Consider the following 13099-nt stretch of genomic DNA (forward strand, 5'->3'; position numbering starts at 1 on the left):
ATTTAGTAATAAAAATATGTTCTTTTTTTCTGCTTTTTGTTTTCGCTACCGTTCTTTAATAGCGCGTTCGAGATCATTCACGTACGCGCGACGAAGCAGAACAAACTGTATTCTCAAAGTGTACAGTGAATTGCTTTGCGCTTACAGTTTAGACGAACAGACAGTCGTAAAATATGTATTTATTAAAATTGGTCAGGTGTCTTTGTACGAGGATCACGCGGCCGCACGCATGCGACAAACGGGGAAACACAGCAGACATCCATACGTACATTCGCGAATGCGTACATACATACATACATACATACATCATACGTGTATACATACGTTCGAAGGTAAAACGACAAGGATTAATATGTGTTTGGTAAAAAGGAAAAATATTTCACGTTTGCAGCAATAGTTTTGTAGGGTCCGTGCAATCGATAAATCGGTTGTATCGCGTTCTCTTTTTACCGTCGATGTATTTCCGTTCACCTGGTTTGCGCGGTTGGTTCATAGGAAATTATAAACTTGTAATAATACGTGATCAATTTGAACGCGGATCAAAGCGAAAGGCAAATCTCGAACTCGTTCGATGGAACGAATCGTGTTTACGGGTATTTATGCACGGCTCACTCGATTTTCGATTTTTCTCAGCTGTGTTTATTTGTTTGTGCCCTCTTCCTTCGGACCGTACCCGTTCCGTGGCGATCGTATTTTTCCACGAATCTAATCACAAGAAGCAACGCGAAATCGAGCGAGACCCGTAAAAACATGGAAAAGGACGGAAAGGACGTTTGTCGGGACACTTTCGGTCCGGTTTACGGTTCACGCCTAGGCACGCACTGGCAACTAAATAGGAGCAGCTACTTCTAACGCGTAGATGACAGTGCACGCCTAGCACGCCTCGATCTTGATCAGAATCGAAGAATGGTTTGTCGGTCCGGTTGAACGGTTATCGAAGTAACAGTTGAATAAAGAAACATCGGAACTGGCCGGAGGTTCCGGTGCATACATCAGTCACGCGGCGTTCCCTCCACCTCTCGCTCTTACTCCAATGTAAATGTTTGTTCGAAATGAGTTGAAATTTTGGGATTGATTTTACGAATTCTTTGATGCGAGTGTATTCGATTGTATCACATCTTGTTGATCACTCTTGTGTTTTGAATCAGAGGGAGCGGGAGAGAGAGAGAGAGAGCAAGTCTGCGTGTTGTAAGAGGGTATATGTAGCTCTAGGAGGATAAACGAGTTAAGAAATGTTGCAGTCGTCCGTGTGAGTATCCCTGATCTGCTGTTTCGTTTTCCGGGAGGCGCGTCTGATCAGGCTACGACTGCGTGGTTTGCTCTTTATTGGCACCTCTTCCGTTCCAGCGAGCACCGTCGAGGATTGCGGGGCGACCGTTTGCTGTGAATTCCCTCCGGGGCCGCCGGTGCCACCCGTTCTGCCGTGCGGGCTGCCAGATCTGCCGATAATGCGATTCTTTTATACTTATACTATGTAGGATATTACTCGATGGGGAAATCGATGCCCGTTACGACGATTCATCGAGCCTTTTTTCGTTCGTCGTTTGTTCCGACCGCGCGGATAGGTCGAGCGGCATGGGTTGAAAAAAAAAAAAAAGAAGAAATATAGGAAAGAGTTCGTGTAACGGTGAAGAAAACACGCGAGTGGAATATGCACCTGCGCGATCCGTACGCGGAACACCTTCGTCTCAGGCCGGATTCGTCCGTCTCGCCGGTGTGGCTCTTCGGCACGATCTTAAATAGAGTGATAAAACACCGGAACACATCCTTGATATTGTAATCGTCTTTGGCCGAGCATTCCATCGCTTTCGCACGAAGCTTGGGCAGCTTACAGAACAGCCACTCGCTCACGTCCTCGATGGGCACCTCCCTTCGCGTGGACGCGAGATCCAGCTTGTTTCCGGCGACGACTATCGGCACTTCCTTGCGGAAAGATGTCGAGAAACGGATCAGTAACGGGTATACGGTCGACTTTACGATCTGGTCCTAAAACGCGCCCCATAGACGATACGATTTGTCGTACAACCCTGTCCTACAATCTCTACATATGCGTGTATACGTGTACATATGTCGGCACTACGTTTATGGCGCAGTCCATACGATTTGTAGAGAATACGGCAGGCTAAAAGTCTGTTCGACTCTCTGCGCAACTTGGCGTACGACAAATCGTATCGTCTATATGGGAACCTTTAGATCTGCCTACCTGAAAATCGGCCCGCTGTTCTCTGACTTCTTCGAAGCATTGTTTGACACACTCGAAACTCGGCTTCGAGGTCGTCGCGTAGACCAAGAGGAACGCGTGCGCCGTTGCTATGCTGAGTCTTCTCATAGCCGGAAACTGCAAATCTCCTGAAATCGTGGAAAGGGTGGAAAGAAAACTCGCGTCGATCTTGCGTGACCCCCGTATGTAATCCACGCTTACCGGCGGTGTCTAACAGGTCCACCTTGAACGTGAGCGTGCCGAGCGCGCATTCCCTCGAGTAAAGGTCCTCGACGGTGGGTCTGTACCTCTCGGTGAATCCTTGCCCCAGTAAACGGCGTATGATCGAGCTTTTCCCGACACCGGCACCGCCCAGCACCACTAATCTGATTCTTTCAAGGTCGGCCATGCTTTGCTGGTGGGTGTCGTTCGTTGCTTCTCCTCGTGCCACCTCTCCTTTTACCCGTACTTTGACCGCGATCGCGAACCAAACACGATTCAGGACGCCATCGTGGGCCGAGGGCGTCTGAAACCAAGAATCTAACTCCGATCATCCGACCACCCCCTTCCCCATTAAGATAACCAATCTCCTCTACAAACCTAATATCCTCTTCTCGATCTTTCCTTTCCTTTTTACTCCCAAGATTCTTCTTTCCCCCCTATTGCTTGTCGTTTCTCGTTTCTCTGGTTCTTCTCGCCCGTCGCTCCCTTCTCAACTGATTGGACTCGATTCGACGTTAACTCGATTTTCCCTGGGCTCCTCGGTAGCCCTCTCCTGACGCAACTTCGATCGCTAACGAATCTTCCAACGGTGGTCCGAGCTCCTGCCACCCACGGAAATTGTCCATCGATCAGAGACGCGAAAATTACCAGCCCCCATCGAACGTTTTACACGCTCGAAATAACAATTAATTGGGCGCACCGAGTATCGCGGACGAACGATCGAGATTATTCTAGTAGTTCTCTCTCTCTCTCTCTCTCTCTCTCTCTCTCTCTCTCTCTCCTTTTCTATAGTGAGCGCGCGGGTGCGAGTTTTCAATGTTCCGCGTCATTCAGGCCGATGGCTTGGCGAAATAGCAATCGCCGTTAATCGTTCCTGGAATTATGTTGGGCACACAGCACGAGGTCGAACAGGAAACAAAAGAGACCACCCGTTAAAAGCGTTGCGAACGCTCTACATAAATCGATCGACACGCGTTTCACACCCCTATAGTAACCACCACCGGAGATTTCAAAGCAGGGCCACGCTTGAAACAATGATTCAAATCTAGGAACCGCGAGTCTTGCCCACCGCAACAACGTGTTGGCAGCAACACGAATTCGTGGATAATTCATCCACGAACGCTTCTCTGATACGGGAGCTCGAAACTTTCAGCTTGTTTGCGAGCAATTACGATAAAATCACGTTAAGGGCGCGTTTCTCGTTCGCCGATTCGTCTGGCTATCGTCGACAAATGTTTTTGTGGTTCCTGGTCTCCGTGGTTTGCGGTTCGCGGTTGGATATAGCGACGCGGTTGTGCACGTATCGAACGTAGAATCGTTGTTGCGGGCTTCGTTTATCGGCCATTTGCCGCGACTACACGGTACGAGGTACGAGGTACGAGGCGAGAGAAAACAGTGTTCCTCTTCTCGAATCCGATATACGTCGACCGCGTATCGCTCTTGCATCGATTACACGTGAAACATACGTATTCCACGAAAGCTTCCATCGCGTGAAAGCTTATTTTATGCAAAGGGTTGATTCGCAAGAATCTGTGCCAACGAGTTTCGTTGGTTTTGCGTCGGAGAAAAAACCTGCACAAAGCGAAAAAGCTACTAACGGTCGTTGAGTTAACGGGTTTCGGAGGGGTGGGATGGGAGGTTGTTATCCGGCAATGCAACTACGGACCAATTAGCGCTTCTAATTAGCGCTTTGGCCGTCGATGACACGAATCGTGCATACTGGGAGGGTAGGCGGTCGGCGTTTCTCGTTCTAGGTATACATATGTACGTACGAGTATACATACTGTGCCGACCGACGACTATCACCTACAGAAATTGCACGCGCGGCGGCAATCTAACCCCGATTCGATTCGATACGAATCATGCCGTATAATCGTAGTTTAATTAAAGGTTTTTCCGTCGAAAATCACTGCCTCCCGAACACAATACGTCTCCTAGCATCGCCTGCTGCCGGGATATTTTTTAATTGACAATTATTCGTGTTGGAACACACCGTGTCCACGTGTCCCTCGTTTATTCCGATTATTATCACTAGGTACTATTATTGTCGTCGTAGTTGTTGTTGTTGTTATTATTATTATTATTATTATTATTATTATTATTATTATTATTAATGTATGACCGTAAAGAAGATTTATAAGGAGATATCAACGCGCTTTTTATTTACCGGTTGAAAAATGCAAGCCCCATTGTCACTGCCTGTAACGCGTTAAACGAGAGGTCATAAATCGGAAGTAGGCGAAAGATTTAACGAGGGAGTCTCGGTGATCGTGGATAGGCGCGTTATTCCTCGCGTTTGCTCGAGAAACGGGAACGTTGGTCGTTTTTCCGAAACTGATCGATGCGGCGGATATCGAAAGCCGTTCGTCGTTTCGTGCTTATATCGGAAAAGGGGGTTCGTGAAAACCGACGGGAATCCGAGGATATCCGGAAACGACTAGATTTACTTGCCTTTGCTTCGCGGGACTTCTGAAGATTCCGGCTCGACGATCCCCCCCCCCCCGTTTACGAATTGTTCACGCGAATCGAACAACTTTACAGGTCAGATGCGTCGTCGCGTCTCTACGAATCGTGAATCGTGACGCGCGCTACGACCAAGTCTTGCGGAATCGAACCGATAAGACGAAACTATTCGTCTTCTTTTCGACAACTGCAGCTACCGAGAGACCTATACAGAGTTTGTCATCCGTCCCGTTTCGATTCGATTCCGTATCGGTTCGTTGCAATTCCACGACCAAGATCGTCGCTATATCCGTGACTCGCACCGTATTTCTTCTATTCGTCGATAATTAGACAAAACGGAAAAAATCTTTGCATACGTATGGAAACACAGAAAACAGGAAATAGGAGGAGAGAGCAACAACAGCTCGGTACAAACACATGCACGGACGGGCATAGAGGGCCAATGGAGCTTATTCGCACGCTCGTCTACTTCGATAACGTTCAAACGGATTTACATTGCGACGAGCTTTCCAGGTTGCTCGTTCGCTTGGACGGTTATCCGCTCGTCGTTAATCCTCGCTTCGTTGCTCTTCTCGATAAAGAAAAAATAAAAAGGTCCGCACCACTCCGATCGGAATACACAGCGACACTCGTGCGGAAAACAAAGAACACCGAGTTCCTGTTTTGTCGGCGAATTTCGGCTGTATTTCGATGAATCCGTTTGTATTACGTCGATAATCGTCGAAGTCAACCTACCTCCTCTTCCACGATCACCGCGCGTACACGTGATTCGTTTTTAGTTCTTCTCGTCGAAGTACAGGGTGAACCCTCGATATACATAGATATCGGGCGTCATCTCGTCCGTTGAATAAATTTACACGGAACAAAGAAACAAGTGAATCAGCCAGGCTTCTTGCTGGCTCTGAGCTACCCCGTAACAGAGATGTTATGAACATCTAATGTTGTCGCATCGTCGAGATCACGATTTCACGACAAACAAACGTATATGCATGTACATTGTGCCAACGATCATCACGACAATGTCAGTCGCGATCGGACATCCCCAACCGATTGGCTCCGATCACGATGATCCCCGTCGCGCATGAAAATTCACGTAACGACGAGACACCCCACGGCGTAAGGGCGGCTTTTACGAGAACCGTCTCCTCGGCGTCGGGAAAGAAGATCGTTACTTCGCTCCAGCTTCTGCTTATCCCGACTCCGTTCGATCGTCGTCTCGCCGAAGTTCGTTACGCGTCGTTTACGCGCGAACTCATCATCCACGTGTATCTATGTATATTCTGTGTCTGTGTAATACCTACGCAAGTACCGACGGTGGGCCCCGCCTTGATCGAAGCTTTCGATGTCAACGAGCGAATCGGCCAACACCGAACGGGGCCGAAGAGTACAGCAAGCAGCCAGCCCAGGAACGAGGGGAAAAGGTCGCGTAAAGGTTCGACGAGCGTACATACATGTATAGCCGCCATGGAAGAATACGGGTGTATAGGGTCGGGTTGGGTTAGGGTGCAAGCGATCGAGCCTGATCAGGTATTCGTGAACGCGAGGCCGTATCGGATGACCGATCTAGCGTGAAACGATCAAAGACGAGACACGCGCCGTTGCCCGGTCTATTTCTACGTCGAATGACCGAGAGTCGACGCCTCCTCGACGCTCACCCTCTTTTCTACCGATCTCCGTGTTCTCTTTGTCCCGTTCGTTCGCTCCCTTACCAAACATTTTCGTAGCGATACACCTCGAGAACATTTTTGAACGTCCGTGCAATCTGGTTGAACGATAAAACGAAGGTTTTTCTTTTAAATCGATTCCGTCTATTCGGATGATCCGCGGAACAGGAATGAACAGATAGAAAAACGGATTCCGGTTTCGAGTGAAAATTCTGGAAAGCAGGTCTTTCCGTACGGTTAGTTTCTTGCGTAATATATGTAGATGGACGAAATATATTTGAAATTTTCCAAATCATCACTGTGATAAGTAAGCTGAACAGAAGATGTAAGTTTCGAATAAGGGAAATTCACGATAAAGCCTCGTTAAGACGTAGGTACTTTATAACATACCAAATGCTGTTTGAAATGATGTATAGATTAGCGTTATTATAATGGTTAAGTTTATACATGTTATGTATAGATACGCAATACGAATAGTGCAATACCTATAAAGTATACGAGAAAAGAAGAAAAGATTTCGGATCAAGTGCACAGCAAAACTGTTCCGTTGTAGTCGGCCTACCGCGAGTAAAACCGTGATTACCGGCCAGACGACCTCGATATACCAGCGTCTTCCGGTGTTCTCCTCGTATCGAAAATACCGCTCGGTTATAACGAACGATACATAAGTCAATAGTCTATAGTCTATAGGTTTGACTCCTTACTCAAAAGGTAGCAAACTTTATGCTTTACGCTTCACGGGATTTACTTTATGCGAAAAGGGAGCAACGAAGATTAGAAGTACCGCGGCTAACTCTGTTAGAAATCTCGAACAAGCCAAGTTTCACGGAAATTCAGTTCGGCGAACAGGCTGAAAAGAGCTTAATTAAATATCGGTTCCTGTTGAATTGTCCCTTTAAACGGACTAGCAAAGAAAAATAGGCGGCGGCTAGAAAGTCGTTCGTTTTTATATGGCTCGTTAACCGAGAAAGGCGCACGAGTATCGAACAAAGCTGCAAATGCGTCGCGTGACGGTACGGTGATTTACAGGAAAAAGTTTCATAGCCAGCAGGAGGAAACGTGAACGAAGTAAAAGAAGGGCTTATCAACGGGAAACACGACATGGAAAACAAGGAACGTAACGAGGAACGAATCAAAGACGAAGACGTGGTCCGAAGAGAAAACGGAATATTTTGGTAAGACAAGGATTCTCGTAACGAAACGGAGACTTGAGAAAATCTCTTCGGGTAAACGTTCGATCGTAGAAGAATAGAAGTCGCAAACCTCGTGACCTCGGTAATCAAAGTCGACCAATATCATTTCGTGTTTCGCGTATTTTTCTGCGATTCCCTTGCCAATATTCGCGAGTGAAATGGGCAAAAATCTACCCGTAGCGTATAGAACACGATGTGTACGCGAGTCCGTTTACATTCCGGTTTGCGATACATTTAGTTTCCTCTCACCTGTTTGCCACGAAACCCGAAACCGGCGTCTCGCGATATACATATGAAACCAGCGTTACACACTCCCTTGCAGGACATTTTCTCTACGAACCGGACGAAAGGAAGAGCCTCGAATAAATATAAAAATTCGAAACAATGGCCCGTACCGTCTTAGAGTTGATTGCATGTAAATCGTAAACACGTGCCTCGATGGTAATGCCAGAGCGGCGGCGGCGGCAGCGTCGTCGTGTCATCGAATATATCGAATCGAATCGAATCGAATCGAATCGAATCGAATCGAATCGAATCGAATGGAATCGGCAGAACAAGAATGGCTGATAAATTGATGGACTCACCGAATTCTATAAGGAAACGTTCGTTGATCGATGCCGCCCGTGAGTTTCAAACGTTTCGGCAGCGTGTAACGAGAACGCGCGAAAAATATGCAAACGGATTTCACCCCGGTCGCTGTCCAGGCACCACTGAATCTTCTCCGCGATTCCCGTTGGCCGAGTGAACGTTGCTAGAACGCTTCAACCGCCCCAACCACTCGAACCACCCCTCCCCTCAACCATCCCCCAACCATACCAACCGCCGCGCCGGCCGAGTACTACGAACGTCAACCCATCCTCAACGAGCGTGCGCAACATTATTTATTTTCTGATAATACGCGGTCGATCGTGCCTGGAAAAGAGACCTTAACTTTCTTTTTCGCGCTCGCTGTCCTTTCCGTGTCCGTATCCATTCTTGTAAACGTCGAACCCCAAAGATGTCCTGTGTCAATTAAAATAAACAAGAGGCCTGCAACCTTATTCCCGCTAACACGAACGAACCCGAGTGTTATTAAGAGTATAGACAAATATTCCCCACCAATCGAGAGATCTTTCAGGATCGTAACTCGTACATAACGGACAGATCTGGTATATCTGCGGAATAAAAAGCACCTGAAACGTTCACGGGCTCCATCCCCCACCTGGAATTTCAACGTCACTTCTATTCTATTCGGTCGTAACTAGCTTCTGTTGTCTGCCGATACGTTACGATTTTTCGAACGAGTAATGATATCAGAGATGCGTCGTCATTCCTACAAGAAGATCTAGGGACATTGGAAGTGTGATGTAAGAAAAACAGTCTTCCTTTTAATCCTTTCCTTTGTATCCGAATTGCACATGATTCGATTTAGTCGTAGACTGGTCAATTGTCATCACTGTTATACGTTTAACAATATATCATTGCTATTAATTAATAACTACTTCCGGCATAATAATATAATATAAAATAATATAATCTCTTCTTCTTAAAACGGATCTTTAACATGGTCCACCTAGCAAAAAGCTTAGAATGTAGAAACTTCGATTCGTAAGACTAATATGTAATTATAGAGATAACGCGAACACGGTTGCTGAAAAAAGAAGAAGAAAGAAAACAAGTAAGAACAATGGCTGATGTAAGTTTAATGTACAATCTCCTAAATAAACATACTAATTGCCCTACCATACTGAAAACAATTAGAATTCAAGTGTTCCTATCAAGAATTTAAGGTATCACAACCCTTTTTCATAATCGCCTACATCGGACGTTGTATGTTAATGGTTATGACCACTGCTAATGCGCATCCTTACTCATTACCAGTCATCTCTCTCTATTCCTAAATATCACACGTCGAAATTTATAACTCCCTTCTCTTAGATATCCTCCTTCCATTATTACAACACTTCTCCTACAGAAATTTGTACTCTCCCGACATAGTTCCTCTTTCGAACAAGCTGCCAGATCCTTGATTCACCACCGACACTATATGTCTAATCCTTTTGTGTCTACAACAAGTCTATTGGTGCTTAACTCGTCATCTTTATTTTATTTGTTTTTGTTTGTTTGTTTGTTTGTTTCGTTATTCGTTGTTTATATTTCATTTATTTTACATTTTATTTTAATATTTTGCGATTAGTTATTCGAAAACAACCTGTATAACTGTGTACCTCGCCCTTACACGTTCATTCAACGTATCATCGTAATCCGGCTGTCCTGTACCTTATTTTTTAAGCGTAGTAAAGACGATAGAAAAAATTTATTCTAAACCCTAACGATGGATCGTTCTGTACACGTCTGTTGTTTCCCTGTTATTTTCAGAGAACCGTGACCCGAACGTCGAAGCGCGTACGATCTTATCGTCGTTCTCGTTATCGTTTTACCAGCGTAACGTAACAAGTAAACGGCGCGAGAGAACTGTACAGATCGAGACGAGAGCGAAAGATCGGAGAGGAATTCCTGCAGCGAGTCCGTCGCGAGGCGCGGTATCTACTATTGCGATACAGTGTTCACGGTTTAGGAATAATAAATAATCAGAGAGGAAAAAAAAAGAGAAAAATACAAAAAATAAAATACGAGAGACGTCGTTTCGCCAACAACGTTGGATAAGATAAAAGTGCGCGACGCGGGACGTCGGGACGCGGGACGTAGTACACGCGCCAGCAATGCCGCTCGTTGGTGCGACCGATTCAATTACGAGAATGTTAATTCCTCTCGGTTGACTCGCGATTGCTATTTTTGGATTCTCTATCGTTCGGGCAGGATAATTTCGTGAACCGTCTTTCGTCGTTTCTCCTGCGCGAGTCGACGAGCGAACGTAAAACGGCCAAGGCGGTGTGTTTAGTATCTTATGGGTTGCCAAACACCGGTGGTTTCATCCCGACGATAGTAATGCGGTCTATTGTCTCGAAAGACGGTCACGGCCGGAAATTGATTGTCCTGTATATACTTGAGCGTCGCTCTAACCTGAAACAACAAGTTGTGTGCTCGTCTTGAGATTCGTCGGACAGGCGAAACACAGACGGTACACGGTGTGACACCGTGTGCATGTAGAAGCGGTCACGTCGTCGTTACCTGTGAGACAAAGTGCGGGGGTTCCACTTCCGGCGCAGTCGAGAGATGCTGCAGGATAAATTGATCGGACTGAGCCAACCAGAGATCGACACCTCGCAGAGGATCGTAGTTGAACGGACCGATTCGGAGCAGCCCGAGGGTACAGTCATAGACATCCAGAACCTGCAGACAGAATCGAGAATCGTAGGCTCGATGAAACACGCACGCTTGCAAACGACTCTAGGTACGGCACGTGCGAGTATACGCACCTGTTGGCCTCCGGTTAACTGTCTGGCAGCCCTCAACGCCTGATCGGGACCTTTATCGGGGAAGGTCGCCGGAAAGATTTCTCCCGTTTTCACGTTCAATCCGATACCGTAAATTACCGGCCAATGAATCCCGCCTCTTACGGTGGTGTTCAGCTCTCCCACGCAGCACAGGGTCAAATCGATCTCCACCGGTTGCTTGTGAAATGCCGCTGTGTCGAAAAAAAAAAAACGCACAAAAATGGTTCGTTGTCTCGTTTTAAGTTTTACCGGAACAGAAATGCTTTTCCCCTATATGTATATCCTCGGGGTGTTTCCGCGTAACTTACAAAGAATATTGCAGAACAGTTCCTCGGAATAATTCCTCGGATCGGAGTAGCCGCCAACCAACTGCAACTCCAAACGACCCTCTGGAAATCCAAGAGCGAGTTCGGTCACCCTCTGGACCATCGCTGCCGCGGCCTCCTCGGTCCCGGCACCGTCCAGATGCGCCAACGCAGCAGCGCCCGAACCTGCCCGCGAATAATATTTAACCAATGAGTATATCCTTAGGCTGATACATTCTACCGTTCTTCCGTTGGACTATCGTGCGAACAGAACACGTTTAAATTTGAAACCACTCGAATATCGATCGATATACTCGCGCGTTACTGGGTTCTCTGGGTTCATTGGCTCGCATGCATCGAACGGAAAAAGTTCAAGCAAGAGAGCGTGTGTTTTGTGCAGAGTAATCAGAACTGTCCAAGTAACGGCGAGGACACGTGTACTGCTGCACACATCGGAGAGTCCCCGTCTAATGCTCACCGGAATGTTTCACCACGACGATTATGCAAGTAGTCATGTCATCCGAGCCAATGATGCTCACGTTTTCTGTAAAAAAAGAAGAGAGAAGCAAAGAGTGAAAACCAAAAAACAGAAAAATGTGGAAACTGATGCGAAATTCGAGGTAAATCGTTTTACTCACTGTCGTGTGGCAGAGTCGCGGCCATTTCTCGTTGTTGAACGTAAAGAAGGCCCATCGGACCAACCAATTTCGCCGGCATCGAATGAAGTTGCGCAGCGGTTTCGCGATAGACCGGATGGGCCGCGTACAAGGTCCTGCTATCCGTTGGAATGTCCTCCTGCAGGACCCCGTTCACCACCAGCACCATCCTGTGTATCGAAAAAAGAATCAAAGTAAGCACTCGCAATATCAATCAACTCGATCGTCGTGTACACGTCTATACTCTCTCTCATCCAAATTTTCGCGCGATTCGATTCCGATACCGATACCGATACCGATACCGATACCGATACGACACGACACGACACGGTACGGTACGACAGGACGCGATACAATTTGAATTTCGTTCGAACGACAAAAACAAAACGGTTTATCGTCGTATCGTCTACGGTAAAAATGAAAGATAAACCGACTCGACCACAGTCGGTGATAAAACCGATATATTACGCCAGCAGCTCGATTCGTAACCGCGGCGGCGATGCATGACGAGATGCGCGAGAAAGCTACACAACTTGAACAAAAGAGAAGAAGATCATCGTGCGGTTTCACGGTAACGAAACGGAAATTAGAAACGATGACTCGTTCAGCGACACGAATGGACACGAATGGACACGAACGTTGAAGGGACCGGCCATTTCCGTCGACCAAAAGCTTCGCGATAAAACCTATCCTATATGTAAGTATCTGAACGCACGATCTACGAGGCGCTACGGCGCGTCGCCGCTACGAAACGACAAAGCCGGTTAAAGGATCGAGAGATCGAAGATCAGCCACGGGCATAGTTGGGGCGTTTGGTCTCTGTATGCCGGTCGCGCGTTGCATCGCGTTAATCGCGTTAACTGTGAAACCTCGAGGAGACAGCCGTGCTAGTCAGTCGGTCGGTGTCCGCCACCAGTCGGCCACTCATTGTCAGCCATCCAAGCTAACCAAACCAGCCAGCCGGCCAGCTACTACTCTCTCTCTCTCTCTCTCTCTCTCTCTCTCTCTCTCTCTCTCTC

The 13099-nt window shown here is 47.0% G+C and overlaps 2 protein-coding genes across 2 annotated transcripts in view; both read right to left on the reverse strand.

Moving 5' to 3' along the window:
- Window positions 1-64: 64 nt before the first annotated feature.
- LOC107191653 (GTP-binding protein Di-Ras2) lies at window positions 65-8472 on the reverse strand. The gene is made up of 5 exons (XM_015580745.1): window positions 8327-8472; window positions 2423-3024; window positions 2204-2349; window positions 1658-1923; window positions 65-1439 (listed from the first exon to the last, which is right to left on the reverse strand). Exons 2-5 carry the CDS (start codon window positions 2607-2609, stop codon window positions 1226-1228), a joined length of 813 nt encoding a protein of 270 aa, XP_015436231.1. The 5' UTR covers window positions 2610-3024; window positions 8327-8472; the 3' UTR covers window positions 65-1225.
- An 844-nt stretch (window positions 8473-9316) lies between these two features.
- The window catches only part of LOC107191607 (protein N-terminal asparagine amidohydrolase), a 16403-nt gene continuing 12620 nt past the window's right edge, over window positions 9317-13099 (reverse strand). Inside the window, exons 3-8 of the mRNA XM_015580677.1 lie at window positions 12063-12250; window positions 11903-11968; window positions 11428-11610; window positions 11102-11310; window positions 10854-11015; window positions 9317-10745 (exon numbers count right to left, since the gene is read on the reverse strand). Of these exons, the coding sequence (XP_015436163.1) occupies window positions 10620-10745; window positions 10854-11015; window positions 11102-11310; window positions 11428-11610; window positions 11903-11968; window positions 12063-12249 (933 nt within the window). The 5' untranslated portion in view covers window position 12250 and the 3' untranslated portion in view covers window positions 9317-10619. The remainder of the gene's footprint in view (window positions 10746-10853; window positions 11016-11101; window positions 11311-11427; window positions 11611-11902; window positions 11969-12062; window positions 12251-13099) is intronic.

This window comes from Dufourea novaeangliae, unplaced genomic scaffold (genome assembly GCF_001272555.1).
Source record: "Dufourea novaeangliae isolate 0120121106 unplaced genomic scaffold, ASM127255v1 scaffold228, whole genome shotgun sequence".
NCBI classification, from domain to species: domain Eukaryota; kingdom Metazoa; phylum Arthropoda; class Insecta; order Hymenoptera; family Halictidae; genus Dufourea; species Dufourea novaeangliae.